General features: G+C 34.8%; 2 protein-coding genes across 3 annotated transcripts; both read left to right on the top strand.

Moving 5' to 3' along the window:
• The first annotated feature begins 795 nt into the window (after positions 1–795).
• Positions 796–13347, top strand: ros1 (c-ros oncogene 1, receptor tyrosine kinase). Of its 2 annotated transcripts, none has more exons than XM_059520050.1 (28): positions 796–1146; positions 1240–1285; positions 1391–1539; positions 2503–2638; positions 2732–2936; positions 3110–3186; positions 4059–4184; positions 4571–4755; positions 5618–5715; positions 5914–6422; positions 6555–6758; positions 6839–6949; positions 7590–7765; positions 7913–8104; positions 8284–8384; positions 8535–8749; positions 8845–9017; positions 9168–9321; positions 10160–10252; positions 10366–10495; positions 10605–10770; positions 10918–10982; positions 11561–11690; positions 11764–11861; positions 12016–12219; positions 12427–12561; positions 12666–12826; positions 12965–13347. In XM_059520050.1, exons 1-28 carry the CDS (start codon positions 1015–1017, stop codon positions 13117–13119), a joined length of 4326 nt encoding a protein of 1441 aa, XP_059376033.1. In that variant the 5' UTR covers positions 796–1014; the 3' UTR covers positions 13120–13347. The 2 variants fall into 2 exon arrangements, with proteins under 2 accessions (XP_059376033.1, XP_059376032.1); XM_059520049.1 differs by having other exon boundaries at positions 10157–10252.
• A 912-nt stretch (positions 13348–14259) lies between these two features.
• On the top strand, positions 14260–19951 carry LOC132112528 (serine/threonine/tyrosine-interacting protein A-like). The gene is made up of 11 exons (XM_059520047.1): positions 14260–14492; positions 15465–15497; positions 15638–15691; positions 15778–15875; positions 15979–16039; positions 16145–16181; positions 16370–16409; positions 18375–18425; positions 18537–18609; positions 18703–18796; positions 19434–19951. Exons 1-11 carry the CDS (start codon positions 14433–14435, stop codon positions 19505–19507), a joined length of 675 nt encoding a protein of 224 aa, XP_059376030.1. The 5' UTR covers positions 14260–14432; the 3' UTR covers positions 19508–19951.
• The last annotated feature ends 62 nt before the right edge of the window (positions 19952–20013 follow it).

The raw sequence follows: 20013 nt of genomic DNA, 5'->3' as shown, positions 1-20013 counted from the left end.
TAGATAAAGATGTCTTATCATGCATATAATGTTTATGCACATAATTTATCTCTGAGCAAAGGTTTTGTGAAGCATCGCCACCTAGAGGGGAAGCCAGGTAAAACTTACAAAACATGAATTAATATCATGATGTTGGAGAATTATGATTTTTGTTTGGTTTTACAAACAAATTTTTGGGTGGCATTATGTGACATGATATTGATATGTATAGGAAACCAGTCGACCTTAGGTTTATTTTTGACAGAAATGAAAGGATAGAAGTACAGTATGTTGTTTAATTAACAAAAGATTGTTCATCTGATGGAATATCATTCTAGCTTTCAGTCAACAAAAACTCCATTAAACTGTTTTGAAAGGTGGCGAAAATCACATGATCTGGGTCATTCATACTGTGCGTGCCATTTTAAAGACTACATCTTTCCCTCACAGCCTCGTTTTCATCTGTGTTAAATTCAAAATGGCATCTAACCTTTTTTCAGCTGAATGAGCTTCTTGTTGTTTACTCTTGCTATTCTCAATTTAATATGGTCTGGATGGTTATGCACATTATCTTAAATATGCTAATCTGACACTAAATATCTTTACGTATGCTATAGTGAGTATACACTTTGTTATTGATAAAATTCACACTTTTCCTTCATTGGAAATGATAGCAATTACATTTTAACCATTAAATAAACACTGCCTTGAATCTACGACAACTGTAAAGATAAGAACTTCTACACTTTACAATCAAGTGGCCATAGTTCAGTCTGCTTAATCTGTTTGCATGGTCATATATGACACATACTTCGAGAGTCTTCTTACGAAACCTCTGTTTCCGTCTGGTTTCTGGTCAGACACACCTGAGCCACTCAGACTATGAGGGACTGTTAAAGGGCCAGTGTCCCGCAATGGTTGCGTGTTACAAATCGATAATTAAGTCATTGGGGAAATCCACTTGTGTTATGTGAACATTAGCACTGTATTTCTGTGCAGGGTGTGCTTGGAATCCAGAAGTTCGGTGCATGTGAAATGGAAACGATTTGTTGGAAAATGAAGGAAATTACGGGTTTACAGTTTCTGTCAGCGCTACTATTTCTTCTTGTTTCTCTCAAAGCTTCATCATGTGACAAATGGCTTCTTGATGCCTCAGTGCACCCCATGGTAAGACTATTAAGATTTGTTAATGCAATCTGGACCACTATTGATTTTTTTCCTCATTTACTTGAGCTAATGTCTGAAATATTGTAATTCTAGACAGCCAAAAGTGGCTTCAGACCGAGTACGGATGCCATTTGCCAAAGTGAGTAGCACTACTGCCAAGGATTTGTAATATAATTTATTCAATTCTTTCACTTCGTGTCTGTTTACTGATTGGTTTTCAAACATTTATGTTCTTCCTGTCCAGATGTTGCATGTCAGCTCGCAGCACCTTATGCATCCTGGATCGGATCTCATAACATAACTTTGACCTGGGAGTCTCTGAATCAGTCTGATGTGGTGTATATTCTTCAGTGGACTGGTCCTAGTCTGTCTGGGATTTGGGCACAAGCTGAGGTACTGGATGACTTTATGTTTACATATGTTGATGATTAAATTCCACTGACTTTTGATGCATTTGTATATCCTAAATTATTGAGTGAAATGCAGCAATATGCATTTGGGTACAAGTAATTTCCAGGTCAATCCAGGTTTAATTAAAAAAAAAGAAAGGAAAGAACAATATTTTTTTTCAAGGTTATTTTAATGACTAGTATCTAAGGATGGTTATTATTATTATTATGAGATTATTTACAAACACATTTCTTGCTAATCTCATATGACTGTATGCAAAACAATGCTTTTTAAATCAATAAAATAAGCTTCCAATTCAGTTTAAAGAAATGACCGTGATGTTGTACATTACAAATATACACTACCATCAAAGTTTGGGGTCAGTAAGAATTGTTAATGTTTTTGCTCACCAAGGCTGAATTAATTTGATCGAAATACAGTAAATATGTAATATTGTGAAATAGTTATATAATTTTAAATGTAATTTATTCCTGTGATGGTAAATCTGAATTTTCAGCATCTTTACTCCAGTCTTCAATGTCACATGATCCTTCATCCTTTAGTTCTCAAGAAACATTTCTTGTTATTATCAGTTTTGTATCATATTTTTGTGGAAACCATGGTCATTTTCAGGATCTTTTGATAAATAGAAAGAACAGCATTTGTGTTTGAAATAAAAATATTTTGCCACATTATAAATGTATTTACTATCACTTTTGATCAGTTTATGCATCATTATTGAATAAAAGTATCATTTTATTTTTATTTGACTTTTGAACAGCAGTTGTACAAATGTAATTTTACCAAATAATATATAATAATAATACTATACATTATTATATTTATTGGTATATTTTTTGATCATATGATATTTTTCACATTACAGTAAGCTTCAAAGAAAATGTAAATTTTGTAATGAATAATCACCTGAACATTTCTTGAATGTTTTACATTTTTTCCTCATAGAATGTGACAGAATCAACATACGCCGTCAAACAGTTGGAACCTTTTACCTGTTATAAATTCAGGGTCTGGGCTCTGATTGCAGAAACACACGCTTGCTCTCCAGCGAGCCCTTGGTACCAAACAAAACCATTTGGACGTAGGTTAAATCAACAGTTACTCAACAGTCTTTATACATTATGTTTCAAAATCAGTTGTTTGAAGCTGTTTAATGTGTTTCCCTTCCAAAAAGTGCCCTCCAGCCCATCCATTGAGAGTATTGAGAGTGTGTCTGGAGAGAGTGTGGAGGTTCGCTGGTCTCAACCTGAAAAACCAGGAGGACCCATCTTGGGCTTCAACCTCAATCTCACATCCAACAAACCCGTCATCAGTGAAACAACCAGAGGAAATGTATTCTTCTATACATTCTATCCGACATTCCATAACACTACATACAGGTAGTATACGTACAAAGTCTTCCCGTTTTTATATTTCTGCAATTTTATGCAACATCAAATGCATTATTTCATGTATTCAGTGTATACATTGTTCATTTTTACACTGTACTAATCTGACGTTATCATGTTTTGTTGACATATAATATTGATTGAACTGACTGTATCTCATACAGGATTTCTGTAGCTGCTGTTAATGAAGAGGGCCAGGGTTCAATCGCTGAAGCCAGCATAACAACACCAGCACGAATTGGTTAGTTTAAGCTCACTGTGAAACTTTTACTTTATCCTGCAAAAATTACCCTAATTTGCCAAGAGCAACATGTTCCTGAATCTTTTGTTGGTCCTAGAATAACACTGCTTTAGCTGACAGAACTGTGTTCTAAAATATTTTAGTGTTTTTTTATTTCTGCAGAATTGTGTATTATAGTCAATTCTATATATTTTTTATATATATTTTGTATAATAATACATTACAATGAAGTATCATTTAATTAATTGTAAATGCTATAATCCATTCAAAATTTATGGCACTAATGCTATTATTCATTAAACTGAGCAAAAGTCAGTCGAGAAAGAAAACTGAAAAAAGTATCACAATTTCAACAAAAATATTAAGCACCACAATTTATTTCAACATTAATAATAATAAGAAATATTTCTTAAGCATAAAATCAGCATATTAGAATGATTTCTGAAGGATCATATGACACTGAGGACTGGAGTAATGATGCTGAAAATTCAGATTTACTTTCACAGAAATAAATAACATTTTAAAGTATATTAAAATAGTTATTGAAATTGTAAAAATAGTTCACAATATTTTAGTTTTTACTGAATTTTCTATTTAAAAAAATGCAGTCTGTTGAGCATAAGAAACTTTTTTCAGAATCATAAAAAAAATCATACAAGCCTCAAACTTTAGAAATATTTGCGTCGACAATGCAAAACCATGTCAGTTGCCATTAAACCTTACCTAAAATCTGAGGTTGTTGATCCAAAAACTTGTCCTACTTGATGAAATCACGGTACATTTTATTAAACCACACAATATTTCTCAATGCATTGTGTTTCAATGCCTTGAAATAAACAATAGTCGTTTGCTCAATCTGTGATGGCTTTCAGAGCAGAATGGAGGCCGGTGGGTCCTTGCATCCAGATGGAACTCATTAAGGATGAGAGAAGAGGATGCTGATTTCTTCACTACAGCACAGTGTCTCTCAGACAGTCTAATCGAGAGCAACATCACAGGTCCGTTCTTCCTCCAATCAATAAATATAAAACATTTCCTCCACAGTGCCCACAGGAAAGAGAAATCACAAATGAGAGTACTTCAGTATCTCAGTTGTTTCTCATAAACAGTAAGACGATACAATGGAGAGCAAAATTGTCTCCTAAGAAAAAAAACCCTAATAAATGAATTCTCAAGACCAAGTTATTGGCCTACCACACACATTTTTTTTTTTATAGCTCCATACTTTATGCCAGCATTTAGCATGTTAATTTAGTGTAAGGAATTTGTGAGACAAAGTTGATACTTTAAGATGTACCTTTTGGTGTAGATGGTGCTTGATTTCTGACATCTTACTTTTCTGGGCTACTGCAGCGGACGACTTTTCTTATGTTTTTTTTTTCAGGGGTTGCAGTGCACTACAGTTCCAACCGCATCTATTTCTCTGAAGGGACTCGTATTTGGGTGAAAGGGGCTGGAAATCTCACCGACCATTCAGATCTCCAGCTTCTGCACTCTGCCCCGCTGGAGGTCACAGCACTGACTGTAGACTGGCTTTATGAGAGGATTTACTATGTGTCCAGTGGTAGGGTGAGTATTTACCATTCATTTGGGGACTAAACTTTGAAGGTCAAGCATCATGTGTTTTGTACCAAACAATTAACAAAACCACTTTAATAACAATATGGAAATATTCTGGAATGCCTTGCCCTATTTTTTTTTTTATAAAAAAATATTTTTTGTTTGTATTCACTCAAAAATGAAAATTGTCTGAAAATATACTCACACCCAGGTCATCCAAGATTGAGGATTTATTCATTGGAACAGATTTAGAGAAATGGATCAGTGGATCCTCTGCAGTGAATGGGTGCCGTCAGAATGAGAGTCCAAACACCTGATAAAAAAAATCCCAATAATCCCCAAGTGATCTACACCACTCCAGTCCATCAATTCATGTATTTTGAAATGAAAAATATCCATTACATGTTCTCTATCCATTACATGCTTTTTCCACTGAAAAAATCATCTCATCTAAATCAGGAGAGAAATATGCACAGACCAAGCACTGTTTACAGGTGAAAACAGTTCTAAACAAATATGTAAGTGGATTCTAATATGAGAGGACAAAAAGGGACTTTTTCACTGGAGGAAAAATTATTATGGATTACAGACAGAAGCATTTAAAGTTAAAACCATTTAAAGTTAAAATGCCTTTTGTTTCTTACAAATACACAGCTTCTAGTTAAATTTGTCTAAATCTGATCCAATAAAGAAAAAACTCTGCATCTGGAATAGGCTGAGAGTGCGTACATTTTGATCATTTTCATTTTTGGGTGAACTTTTCCTTGAAGGGCAAGTCAAAACGCAACAGATGCGATCAAGAAAGATGAATACTTTTTTGCATGTATATAATGTCATTGTACGTTCTTTTCCAAAATAAAATAAAATGCAGGTCTACTATTGTGGATTAGATGACTGTTCTTTTCCAGTGGATATAAATCTCAACCTCTCCAGTGACGCTGTAAACATAATTGCAGATCCGTACAATGGGTGAGTGTCATAAATATAATTAAAAACGGTCTATCCTTTTATGTATGCTATAAACCATCAGCATTACAGTATTTATTATCATATTATTACAAATATAATACTGTAATTATAACTCCATTAGAGATTTTAGTTAAAAGATGTTGTTAGTTTGACTAATTGAAGTGTAATTTAATCAAATTGAAAAATGTTGTTTTTCAGATGGCTTTTCTTGTTGCTGAGCAGTGGAATATATCGTAGCCCTCTTCCAGACGTCTCTGGCCAACAACATGAGATAATTCATGTCATAAAAACGCCTTCTGTCTCCAACTTTGTGGTCAGTTTCCCCAACAAGAGACTTGTATATCACAACAGAAGTGATGAAACGCTCTATGCCACCACATCTGTGGATGGATCATTTCCCATTACGCTCTACACGAACATTAACTTCAATGCAAACAGCATTGTTTATGAGGATGATTTCTTTATGCTCACCGATGGTTATGCACTGTATAAACAAGTTGGCCAGAGTCAAGTGGCCATCTTTAATGAATTCGCTATGGACTGTGATGTCATCCATAGTCAAAATTATGGCTTTGGTAATCTATGCTACTTTAGTGCATCTGCGCAACCTTATCCTGTGCCAAGAAGTCCAAGACAACTTCAAGTCCTGTTTGGATCAGATAAAGCCAACGTTTATTGGGATAAACCTGAAAATATGATTGGAGCAAGTGAGTGATATCCAGTTAAGGACACTTTTGGATCGTTTTATTAGTAGGATTCTATTTGTTCAGATTTAATTTCGCTAACTTATACAATTGCACATGTTGTCCATTAAATAAATTCAGTTTTGTTCCTCGCAGGTCCATCTGCCTGGCAAAACTGGACTTATACTGTAAACTGCTCAATGAATGGGTTGCTGGTGGTGAATTTTAGTGGCCTAACTAGCACACATGTAACCGTCCCAGATCTGGAGAGTTCACAGCAGTACAGCGTCACTCTCAGGGCTTGTTCTCCTGGTGGATGCTCCAAATCAGTCTCATATGAAGGAACAAGTCTCCAGCCTGGTGATTATATTGATTCATTTTATCATTGACCTTAATGTTTATAAACTGGCTACTATCAAAAAGTCTTCTTTTTTTCTCAGCCGTTGAGCCCCCATATATTGCTGCTGCCAGCGAGGATGACGTATGGAAGCAAGATTTGGATAGCATTGAATTTGTGGAACAAATGGTGTCTTATACTGGAGACGTGAAAGGTAAGAATCCAGAGAGATCATATATAGAACAAAACAGTGTTTTTAAATGGTATTTATGTTGAGTCAAAACAAAAATTTAAATACAAAAATATCAGACCAAGTGGCATCAGCAAACAAATTGTGCTATTAGCGTCTCTTGGGTCTAACTTCACTTCCTGAGGAACTTTCTTATTTATTTTTCTTAACTTACTGGTCCCACAAAAGTATCCAACAGAATAAACACAGGTGTAGTTCATTGTAGTTCATCAAATGTGCATTTAAATAACAGTGAAATGTTTTTACTGTTATTTAAATGTAAAATAACTTTTTTCTATTTTAAAATGTAATAATGTTAAAATTATTTTAAATGTCATGTGAAATAGAAATCTTTTGTAACTTCATGTGTTGTCACGGTCACTTTTTATCAATTTAATGCATTCTTGTTAAATAAAGGTATTTATTTAATTAAAAAAAAATCTAATAAATAAATTACTAACACAAGCACTGGAAGGATTTCTTTAAAATGCATTGCACTTGTTTAGATATTTTAGTTATATAATGCAAAAAATACATAAAAAATAAAAATACCTATAACATCATTTTACAATGCTTCTCACTGTATAACAAGGTATATGGCATTTTGTCCTTTCTTCATGAACAGATTTGGACTGGTATAGTTCCACGATCTACTGGACTAACAGTTCGGGTCACATTAACTGGATTGATCTGGGTGATCATTCTTTGAGTGTGATGACAATGCCATCACCCATGAATGCTGAAGCACTGGCCTTTGATTGGCTGGGGCAGTATCTATACTGGAGCTGCAACACAAATCAAGTATGTCTTTATATTAAATAATGCTTGAATGAATGAAAACATGTGGAAATGTAAAACTGAAAAACATAATAAAAAGAAGCTACTAATATTTTGACAATTTTTGTGGGAGTAGCAACTAATTGTGAGCTATCTTGCATCTCTTATCAGATATGCAGAGGGCCTGTATCTGCTCATGGGGTTGAGATATTTCTCCAAGCAGAGCAGAAGATTCTCAGTTTGGTGGTTGATTCATTGAACGCTGCCATCTACTGGAGTACAAAAACATCAGTGGAAGGCTGTAGATTGGATGGAGAACATTACCAACTCCTGGAAAAACTGAGTGTGTTCTCTGGGAAAGAGGTAAGGACATAAATACATACATAAAACAGGTAATTTTACAGCATCATTACTCCAGTCTTCAGAGTCACACGATCTTTCAGAATTCATTCTAATATGCTGATTTAATGCTTAAGAAAGATTAATGTTGAAAACCCTGACCCTTTTAAACAGTATCAGTATTTCACACACTCTGACTATAGGTTGCTGGTATCACTTTGAACATTATTGAAGGAAATCTGTATTGGCTGGTGCAGGACGGCTCCCTTATAAATCTTTACAGAGTGAACATCAGTGGTGACTGGTAGGTAAATATGCAAATGTTTAACAAATAGATCTCATTAATGAATGCTATGATCAGTGACCAGTTTGGCTAATAAAAACATTTTCTTATTAAATAAATGTTTTTTTTTTATTTTTTATGATTTGCATGAATTCTATTAACCTGTAAAAGGATGCAGAAGTCTAAAGTGGTAGAATTTGCAAGATGGACAACATCTCAAATCACGGATCATCAAGTGGGCTACTACAGCGGACGACTTGTTTGGTTGGATGAGAACAAACAGCTCAGGATTCAGGAGTTAACACAAAACACCAGTGTCCTTATGTCTTCCAGCAAAACACTGACAGCTTTTTCTGTTGTACAGCAAAAGCTGAAACCTTTTCCAGGTCGGCACTGTGTCAACATGTTTTATATTGCTCTATGAACTTATTCAAGTGTTCTTAAATGTCATTTTGTATGTGTTTTTGTGTTTGTTTTCCAGATGGATTCGTATCTCCTCCTATAGTTATTCCACCTGCAGTTTCCAATATTGTTTTTAAAAAGAATGACACATTTATCCAGATACACTGGGAACCCAGCAATATTGAGTACGGGACAGTGCTTTATTGTGTAGTGTCTAAGGAACTGTGGAGCAATATGGAACAGCTTCCAAATGTACTACATCTTTTTTTTTACAATTATTTTAAACTATAGAATGTAAATCCACCTATTTTTATTTAAATGTTTCAAAAACTATGTTTTTGACAGTTTTTTTTTCTTTGTAAAAACAAAAATCACTGATGTATTTCCAACATATTTCTGCAGGTCCCCACCAGATATTGTCATCCTCATAACATGGTTTCTGAAACAGTCATGAATATCACAAGATTTAAACCAAGAACCAAATTAAACATCACCATAACTCCTTTTTCACATTGGGGTAAAGGGGAGTCAACACAAGCAACTTTGATTACTCCAGGTGAGAATTAATCATTAAATATAAATAGAGCAAAAAAAGTAAACATAAAAAGCAGCTGATTTAAGAAAACAAAAATGCATCAATTTTAATAACCATGTACCGATTTGCTATCTAAAAAAAAAGTCACTTTAAATAGTTTTAGAAATGTGCTGAAATTTTTCTCATCCTTGGTCCATCCAAGATGTAGATGAGTTTGTTTCTTCATCGGAGCAGATTTGGAGAAATTTAGCATTGCATCACTTGCTCACCAATGGATCCTCTGCAGTGAATGGGTGCCGTCAGAATGAGAGTCCGAAAAGCTGTTAAACATCACAATAATTCAAAAGTAATACATAATAGTTTTTCCTCCAGTGAAAAGGCTTTGTCTGAATCAAGAGAGAAATGTTTTTACAGATTCAGCACTGTTTACAAGCGTAAAAAGCACAGAAAAGAGGGCAAGTGGTGATGGAATTTTTCAATGCATCGCCATGGATGTTGGATTCATATTTTGGCCAGAAACTATATGGTTTGAAGTTAAAACATACCAATGAACATACTTTTTTCATACAAACACATAGCTTTTCACTTCACAAGGTGTTCATTGTTGGACTGGAGTTGTGTGGATTACTTGTGGGTTATTGTGATGTTTTTATCAGCTGTTTGAACTCTGACGGCACCCATTTACTGCAGAAGATACATTGGTGAGCAAGTGATGGAATGCTATATTTCTCCAAATCTGTTCAGATGAAGTCTATGAACTCATCTATATCTTGGATGGTAGATGGTGAGTACATTTTCAGCATACTTTCTTTTCCAACTGAACTATTCCCTTAATTGCTCTCTGGTTGTCACCCAGCAGGTACTTCATTTGACGCTGACATGACATTGATTATTGTGATTGCATCGATCGCTGCCTGTATTACACTCATTATTCTCATCTTCGCAGCAGTGAGTAAGTACACAAATGACACAGTTCCTTTTGTAGAAGTCTGTTTCATTCTCATATTAAAACTAATGAGAGGATTTGAAAGCACAACATTTGCTTCCCCTGCTGTTTTGATGTAGTTTGGCACAGACACCATAAGAAAAAGGATCACGGGACAGTTACACAAAGTGGTGCACACGTCCATCCAGATGTAGAGTTGGAGTATATTCGAGGTTTAGTTGGTCTTGGTAATGCCTGCTATGCTATCAGGTACACAAGAACATTCCTTACAAACCACGGCTTCATTTCAGTGTGATATTGTTGCATCTATAAACCACAAAATATGTTGATATTTAAACAACTTTCCCACATTTCCCAGTAACATACCCGCCCAAGGAGATATCGAGTCACTTCCTGTGTTTCCTAGAGACTGTCTGAAGCTTCAGAGGTTGTTGGGTAGTGGTGCTTTTGGAGAAGTTTATGAAGGAGTTACAGTTGGCAGCCAAATCACTGAAGTTTTTCCGGAGAGGAGAGTGGCTGTCAAGGTACATGCATATAAAGTCTGTATACTAACATTATTTCTCATGTACTTCCACAGTGAAAGTTTCACTGTATGAAACTTTTCACTGTATGCTGTTTCAACAATTACAGATTGTGATTACAAAATATTTCACAAACCTATCTCTTCACAGACACTGCGAAAAGATGCCAGTGACTATGAGGAAACCGAATTCTTAAAAGAAGCCTATTTGATGAGGTAAAAGACATGTTTGCTCTCAGCATCATACTAAAAATATGATTATAATAGGGAACAATGGGGCAAAACAAATGATGATGAGGCCCCCTGGCCTAGAGCAAATGACAATGTCTGTCATGGGGTTTTTTGTTAATTAGTGTTGTGGGAGAAAATAAAGTAGGCTCTGCTGTATTTATTTATTTTCAAAAGTTTGGGTTCAGTGAGAGCATTTAATGTTTTTGAAAGAAGTCTCATATTAGCAAGGCTGCATTTATTTAATCAAAAATACAGTATTATTAAATATATTTTAAAATGATTCAGAATCATTACTGCAGTCTTCAGTATCACACGATCCTTCAGAAATCATTCTGATTTGCTGCTCAAGAAACATTTATTTTTATGATCAACATTGAAAGCAGTTGTGCTGGTTAATATTTTTGCAGAAACGGTGATACAATGTTTTCAGGACTCTTTGAAGAACAGAAAGTTCAAAGGGGTAGCATTAATTTGAAATAGAAGTATGGTGTAACAAAAAAATGCCTTTACTATGACTTTGGAGCAGATTAATCATGCTGAGTTTTGTGTTTGTTGCTGTCCAGTCAGTTTAATCATCCTAACATCCTGCGTTTGCTTGGAGTGTGTCTGCTAAATGAGCCACATTACCTCATCCTGGAGCTGATGGAAGGAGGAGACCTTCGTTCTTATCTGAGAGGAGCTCGTCCTACAGCTGTGAGGCTTTGTTTTAATATATATGAGGTGCTTTTCTTACTGACTAGCCCTCACATGTTCTCATGTCTCATAGAGCCATAAAGAGCTACTGATCCTCACCAGTCTCCTGGACATCAGTTGGGATGTTGCCACAGGATGTGCTTATTTAGAAAGGATGCACTTTATTCATAGGTAAAGATGTGCTCATGTTAATGCTCACAATGCCAGTGTCATGTCTTTGATTCCCAGGGAATGCGTTAACACGTGAAATGTACAACTTGAATGCAGTGTAAATCACTTTGTAAATGTTAATGCATGTAAATTAAACTATATTTAATATGCACAGGGATATTGCTGCGAGGAACTGTCTGGTGTCAGTAAGAAGCTACACAGACCCAGAAAGGGTTGTTAAAATAGGAGATTTCGGATTGGCCCGTGATGTGTATAAGAACGACTACTACAGGAAGAAGGGTGAAGGTCTGCTTCCTGTTCGCTGGATGTCACCAGAAAGCTTAACAGATGGGATTTTCAATAAATATTCTGATGTCTGGTAAGTATCATCAGTTTTTTGTTGCCATGCACTAAATTATTCTATATTTGCATATAATGGTTTCATGAAGAACCTTTAACATCCAGGGAACCCTTCCATTTCACAATGAATGAGTTGTATTGGATAGGTTTCTTTAGATTATATATATATAAAAAAATCTTAACACTAAAAGAAAATTCACATTTTCTTATAATTTGCACATTTCAGGGCCTTTGGTGTGCTCTTGTGGGAGATTATGACATTAGGAAAGCTACCATATCCTACATACACCAACCATGAAGTCTTAAGCTATATCAGTACAGGTGCACGACTGCCTTCTCCCGCAGGGTGTCCACAGAGATTGTAAGTGATATTTTCAACAGATGCATGTTATAAATTGATTGAATGTGGAAACAAAGATATCGTATTTACTTTGAATAAACATGGATATAATTACTGATTTTGAGGTATAATCTGATGATGAGCTGCTGGAGCAAAGAACCAAATGTGAGGCCAAACTTTCAGTATCTTGAGGAAACTCTGTGTAAACTAAGAGATTATGAGGCGGATAAAAGAGCAAACCAGAACGGAGCAGCAGGTCACGTGAACCAAGCCTACCAAGAAGATGGTATGATCTTAATTTATTCCTATAAAACAGAATAAATGATCAAATTTACTCCGTTACATCTGAATCAAATGTACAGATTTGTACACAGATTTGTGTTATGTTGACTCTTATGTTAACTGTATGTGCTGGTTTCTTTAGAAGCGGAGGTCTGCACTGGTGTGGATGAAGATGAAGATCTGGAAACTGGATTGTCTCCTGTGCTCAGTAATGAGGGACTGAATTACTTGATGTATCGTGCTGAGAGCCCGGACAGTGTCCAAACAGACTCATCGACACCCACCGAAGATAGATAAGACTATAAGCCAGTATTGAAATCACTGGCAGCCCAAGTTTGCACAAATTGTGAGCTGGACCTCACTTTTTAATCTTCTTCCTTGTAAATACTGTATTAAAATAACAGCAGCAATGAAAATAATAATAGTTGTATTTTATGTAGAATGATGCACAAAAAGTTATATCTTTATGTCCTAAAATAAATACCAGTATTTGAAATTTAGTTCTTGGTTGAATTGTTTAAATTATGCAAATTGAATTGTTTAAATGATGCAAATTGAATAGGTTAAATTATGCAAACAGCCAAATGAATGAATGAATGTTGTATTTTTGATGTATAGGAATAAAGATGAGTTGAATGATCAATAAAAAGAGATATCAACATTATGTAGCAAGAACAACTAAGTTTCTATTTCCTGAAAAAAAAAAAAAAAGTATCGGTCATTCCTGGGATTCGGTGTCTTTTGGACATAACACTTAAAAAAATACACTTTTTTTTTTATGAAATCTTGTGTAGTCATGCGGGGGAGCTGTAAAACGTGAAAAATAATTTAGGTATATAAATATATAATATACAACCTCTGGTATATATATTTAAGCAATTATATGAGCCAAATTAAACGATGAGGACCAAAAATGTCCATTCTGTTAGAGAAAAAATTAACAATAATTTGAAAGATTTGTGAATATGTAAAATTGGAATTATGTCAAATGTAATTAAAAATATGAAATATTGGAAGATTGGAAAAATACAATAAGTAAAAACAGACAATTATAACAAATATAACAGGGTGGACAATATTTTGAGGGACAAGTTAAAAACGTTTTTTTTTTTATATATATATCTGTATATTTAGAATATATATATACATTCAAGAAAACTATTGTTGATATAAAAAAATCATATTAAGTGTCGTATTCATGGTGATATTTGGTGGTTTAAAATTATGTAAAATGTTTAGAATATATAAATAAAAACTTAAATAGGATTAAAGTTCAAAAGGTGATTTTCACGTCAAGGACAATTTTAAAATTGATGTTGTTGAAAATTTTAAGTCAGTAATAGTTTCTATCAACCTTGAGCTGTATTACAACTAAATATTATGTTAATGTCAACATTATTAGCATTAAACCAAAACTGAAGTTTGTACTGTGATCGCTGTCTGACGTCAGCCGCTGTCGTGTCACGTGACCGCCCTGGGTGAAAGCAGCATGGCGTGCATGAGCGCGGAGCTCCTCCACAAACTCTACTTTATTTGCACTTAATTCGTCTTTATATTCAATCAAACAAAGGGGACGTGAACGCATTGAAAGCTGGAATACCGCTCGCAGCATGGACGAAGGGAATAAACTCCAGTTCCCGTCCCTTCCCGCCGCCAAAGAAGAGCAGCTGGTATGTTATAAACATATTTGCGCAGTGCTAACAACTGCTGGATTACAGCCATTCTTCAATCTATCTGTTTCAAAGCAGCACATGTTTTACTAGTGTGTGTAAAAGCATGAATAAACACAGCAGTTTGAGCTGATATCTTTAATATATAATATAGCTCTTTAATGAACTTGTTGCTCAGAGCAGAGTTAGCATGTGCATCCAGTAACATTAGCGGTGTACTAGAATAACAACATCTCAGAAGTCAAAGACATGCATATCTCATTACAAAACACACGAAGCACAGTCAGGAAAAGTAGTATGGGTAGTATTTATTATGATACTGGGGATAAAATGTGAGTAATCCGATAATTACTATGCATAGTCGATTTTATTTGCTTTTATTTAAGCTTTTAGACATCACTAACTTGCTTTACGATACTTGAGTATATTAGTCAAATAAAATATTTTAACCTGTTTAGTTGACAGTATAGTCCCCAGCCTCAAGACTTTAAAATTTAAAGGAATAGTTCACCCAAAAATGAAAATTTGCTGATAGTTCACTCACACTAAGGTCATCCAAGATGTCGATGAGTTTGTTTCTTAATAAGAACAGATTTGGAGTAATGTAGTATGACATCAATTGCTCACCAACAAATCCTCTGCAGTGCCGTCAGAATGAGAGCCCAAACAGCTGATAAAAACATAACAATGATCCACACGATTAAAGTCCATCATTACTTTCATACTCTATTTTGGTCTTAGTTGAACATTAATATTACATAAGTGATTAAGTGAAAAAGTAAATATTGTTTATAAACGTATGTCAAATGGATTATTGGTCTAGTCTTGATCATATGAAGGTAGATGCTAATAACAAGGGGTTTTATTCCTGTGTTGTGCTGCAGTTTATGATTCTATAGGTGCGGTAATGCTATCACTGTAAGAATGCTTGTAAAAACTGATAATCAGATTTTTTAAATCTAATTTCTGCAGGACTGGGCATATCCAATGAGGAGAGAGATGCAGGTGAGTGATGATAAACAAACTTAGACATCTTTTCCCACCAGCTTAAATATAATTTTTCTTATTTTTTATATAAACACATTTCATACCTCATTCTCAACAAATTATCACTTTTACTAAAACTGTCGGATGTCATGATTTAGGAAATCCTCCCAGGCTTGTTTCTTGGCCCTTATTCAGCTGCTATGAAGAGTAAGGTACTGTAGAGATGATCTGTTCTTGGCATCTTGATGAAAGTTATTCATGCCTGGGGTTTCCTGTAATTATTCATCTTCTCTTTCAGCTCTCAATGCTGGAGAAGCAGGGGATAACTCACATTGTGTGTGTCAGACAAGACATTGAGGCCAACTTTATAAAGCCAAACTTTCCTCATAAATTTAGGTATTTTGATTTCTGGTTTGTTCTATGTGGCACTTCAGTATAATAAAGCTATAGTATAATCCACTATTTCCAACAGCTAATTTACTTTTTTACTTGAATATAGGTACCTTGTTTTAGATATAGCAGATAACCCTGTGGAGAATATTATTAGATATTTCCCAATGGTAAGCTGACTTTCTAATTTTTAAAAAAAAAAATGACATTACTAATACATTATTTGATGTGCGATTCTTTTATCTAATTATGATAACCTGTTTTTCTCTTTATAGACTAAAGAATTTATTGATGGATGTTTAGAGACGGGGGGTAATGAATGTTTCTCCATATTGATCTCTATTTTTAATACTAAATGTAGCACTTTCTCTGTTCTGATCCTGGGTAAAAAATATTTTTTTTGTAAAGAAAATGGATTGTCATTGTCGGTAATGTTAATTTTATTTACTTATTGTATCTCATCCAATTTGTGTAAAATCTTGCTCATTTTTGTGTTGCAGGAAAGGCACTTGTTCATGGAAATGCAGGGATATCAAGAAGGTATGCTAAAACTAAAGTCCATAATTAGAGCCCGACCGATATGGATTTTTGGGGGCCGATGCCGATATTAACTCGAAAAGAGCCGATTTATAAGCCGATATTTTGATTTTAAAAATAATCTGGATATTAGACCCATTTCCTATAAACTGCATTTACACAACATTCAATAGCAAAATATCTGCCTTTTCTATGTATGTGGGCTGTATAAACCATTTTCCAGAATGGACTATGTTAAAAAAAAAAAGCCTTAGATTACAGTCTCAATGACTAAACGATTGCACATCAAAAGTATATATTTTTTAATGATCAAAAAACAGTCTGGTTTTAAACATTTAACACTTTTACTTTCTTCCAGTTGAAGCTGGTTTTAACAGTCTGTGTGTTTACTGTAAATAAATTATAATACTAAAGTTAAAGTATTTGCATAAGTAGTCCCACACTTTGCTGCTACAGCATTCACCTTTTTCAGCCATCTGTAGGCAGAAAGAGAGACGGAGAAAGAATAAGCATGTGTATTAATAATATCACCATGTATCATTACTCATGTCATCATTAGAATTATAATAATAATAAACTGGGATCTCCTACATAGGCAAAAATGAGAAATATATATATATATTTTTATTTGTCAAGCAATAGGTATTACATACTTATATTTAACAATATTATTTCAACATTTTCCTGTTATGTCTGTAAAGCTGCTTTGAAACAATATGTAAAAAATAAAAAAAAGCGCTTGTTCAGCTCACATTTATTTACATGTCCCCTCTGGTTTAATCATTTCTGACGCACCTACTGTAGTTACTGTAACTACACTATATTTGCTCTCACAGACACATTCACAACAGACCCGTATATCTTCTCCTCTTCTCTTTGTGCAGTCTGAATCAAAACATCGTCTTGCCTACTATTACCGGAAGATTACGGAATCAATTCGAAGTTGAATGGTTAACGTTAGTGTCATGAACACACCGCTGTCAATTTTGAGAAGAACCACCTTCAAACAAGTTAATAGCAAGCATTTAAGGGGCCTGCTAAAAAGGAAGCTATTAGCATTAGAGTAACGTAACCAGCCTGAATTCACCAAATTGTTCTCTGGACCTGAGGGTAGCCTCTTCTTCCTTGCTTCTCTCTTAATTCTCATCAGCAGGACTAGCGCTATCGCTCGCTTCTTACAACGGGACAGATACATGTTTGCTGCTGACCGAAAGGAGGAGGAACAGACTATGAAAGAGCTCCCGCTAAACGTTTTTAAAACTCCGCCTATGCCATAGCGCAGCGCAAATCTCGTTGTATCTGAAGGGCAACGCTGAGCCCAGCGGCAAGCGCCGTGCATACCGTGTCCTGTGTGAAAGGCCCAATTTCGCGGTCATTATGTGGGAAACACACCGCAATAGAATAAGAATAAGTGAAACGCTAACGTTATAGTTTGACCTCCTATTAACGTTCGCGCTCTTCCACTGATAAACATGGTATTAGCTTTGTGGCTAATCTAATATAGCAATGCATTAGCGGCTGTAAGTGATGTTACAGAATATTTAGAAGTAATAATGATAGGACCGTTAGCTAGAACTACCACACAGTTTTTATATACAGGGTATGAACTAAATCTACAATCATTTCACATGACGAACGACAGACTCACCGTCAAAACAGTTGATCGCTTTCTTCTGTAGTGGACTTCTGGCGCTGTTGTTAACTCTGGAGCTGCAGAGCTCCCTCTGGTGGGCACACTATGCAACACTCATAGCATGAGTGAAGCATGAGACTCTGTTTCTCATGTTTCATCGGCCGTTATAAATGCCGATGCCGATTTAAATGCAATTAGCTTATATCGGCCGGCCGATATATCGGTCGGGCTCTATCCATAATCATCTTTTATTAAAGGTTATTAAAACATTGGTCTTTTAACTGTCTCTTGATTTAATTTTATATAATTAATTCGAATATCTTTTTTCCTCCCAGTGCTGCCTTAGTTATTGCCTACCTTATGGAGACATTTGGTGTGAAATACAGGTAATATTATTAGTGGAGAAACAGTTAATGCATGTCCAAAAATATGAATACATAATAATATGGTTTGTCTTGGAAGTTTGCAGATGGTGTCATATATTTACTTTCTTACAGGGATGCGTTTAGTCATGTACAGGAGAGACGATTTTGCATTAATCCCAATGTAGGCTTTGTTCATCAGCTACAGGTATGATTTCAAAGTAATCCCAGCATTAAGTGCTATAGCTGCTTTATATACATGTATACATAATAAATGGATGTTCTTTCCATTTTCGTCAAGGAATATGAAGCAATATATCTTGCAAAGCTTACCATCAAGATGATGTCACCCATCCAGTTGGGCAGGTCTTTCTCCATCCAAGCTGGGATGCCAGGTAAGTGAACATTATTCTATGGCCAAACACTCAGTTTGTGAATATATTAATCGTTTCTAATAGTGATGCATAGTATATTGGTACAATACATCAGTTATCAGCTGATGTTTTTTTTTCGTCTTTTTTTTAAATTATCAATATTGTATATTTAAGTGTATTTGTTCATTGAGATTTCCTTTGCCGTCCAAAATTAATCTTTAAAAACACTTACAATGTAATAATACTGTTAAATATTTAGCGATTTTCAAAATGAATATTCATTTTTCATAATGATGTAATGCCTCAATTCACTTTTTCTTTTTTTTTTCTTTTTTATCTTGATAAAATAGTGCAGAATAGCTTGAATAGAATATAGCTTGTACTCAAATGGTCAATTTTTTATTTTTTGCATTGTGAATCTGCTTTTATTCTTGTCTCCTTTTGATAAATGGTTATGTTAGTAACTCATTTGTTAGTCACTTTGGTTAAAAGCATCTGCTAGATGAATAAATGTACATTTAAATTTATGATGATAAATAACTGGCTTAATTGTACTAACTGAGATCTGTAATTTCTACTTTAGTAATGTATGATGAAGCTAGGGTCACTTATTATACATACTGTGGCAGTTTCTAATATCATCCGTCTTTCCCTACAGGAAGTCGAAAGCGAACACTAGAAGAGGATGAAGATTTCGGGAGTATGCAAGTTACAGCAGCACAAAATGGATAGGCTTTACTAAAAAAAAAGTGCTTTACCACAGTGGACTTTTCTTTTTACATTTTTATTGGGATTAAAAATGTAAATATTTGTACAGGGGTTGGGAGGGAGAGGACTGCTCCTTGTGACCTTTGGAGCTGGGGAAGATTTGATATGTTTTTCTTTTTCCTTTTTGAGCTATATGCACTGAAGGTTTTTGCAGTTTTATAGTATTTAAAGCATTTTGCATTTGCAGCGGGACAGTATTGCAATAATGCACTTTTGATACTTGAATTACTGTTATTTGGGTTGGGGATCAAAGAATGGGACTGTCACTGCCGTAGAAATGAAATGGTAGGATGAATCAGTTTTGAAAAGCTAGGATGTAAATGGTGAAATGAATTCAGACTGAGGTAAGGAAAGATGCGTTTGCCATAGAATTACCACCGCACTGCTCAATAAAAGATGGCTACTTTATATCTTGTGTTTTTTTTAGTCTTATCAATTCCCGGTGTAAAGATATGACAGGACTGTTGGGT

This window comes from Carassius carassius, chromosome 32 (genome assembly GCF_963082965.1).
Source record: "Carassius carassius chromosome 32, fCarCar2.1, whole genome shotgun sequence".
In the NCBI taxonomy this organism is placed as follows: domain Eukaryota; kingdom Metazoa; phylum Chordata; class Actinopteri; order Cypriniformes; family Cyprinidae; genus Carassius; species Carassius carassius.
The sequence above is the reverse complement of the archived record's forward strand: the minus strand, read 5'-3'. Positions and strand labels throughout refer to the sequence as shown.

What these genes read in the sequence shown, in the direction of transcription:
- LOC132112528 (XM_059520047.1), top strand. Translation starts at nt 14,433, where the DNA reads ATGGACGAAGGGAATAAACTCCAGTTCCCGTCCCTTCCCGCCGCCAAA. An exon ending in CAATGAGGAGAGAGATGCAG is followed by an intron (nt 15,498 to 15,637) that starts GTGAGTGATGAT and finishes GTCATGATTTAG; the next exon opens with GAAATCCTCCCAGGCTTGTT. An exon ending in GCTTTGTTCATCAGCTACAG is followed by an intron (nt 18,610 to 18,702) that starts GTATGATTTCAA and finishes ATTTTCGTCAAG; the next exon opens with GAATATGAAGCAATATATCT.
- ros1 (XM_059520049.1), top strand. Translation starts at nt 1,015, where the DNA reads ATGGAAACGATTTGTTGGAAAATGAAGGAAATTACGGGTTTACAGTTT. An exon ending in AGCAACTTTGATTACTCCAG is followed by an intron (nt 9,322 to 10,156) that starts GTGAGAATTAAT and finishes GTTGTCACCCAG; the next exon opens with CAGGTACTTCATTTGACGCT. An exon ending in AATGCCTGCTATGCTATCAG is followed by an intron (nt 10,496 to 10,604) that starts GTACACAAGAAC and finishes CACATTTCCCAG; the next exon opens with TAACATACCCGCCCAAGGAG.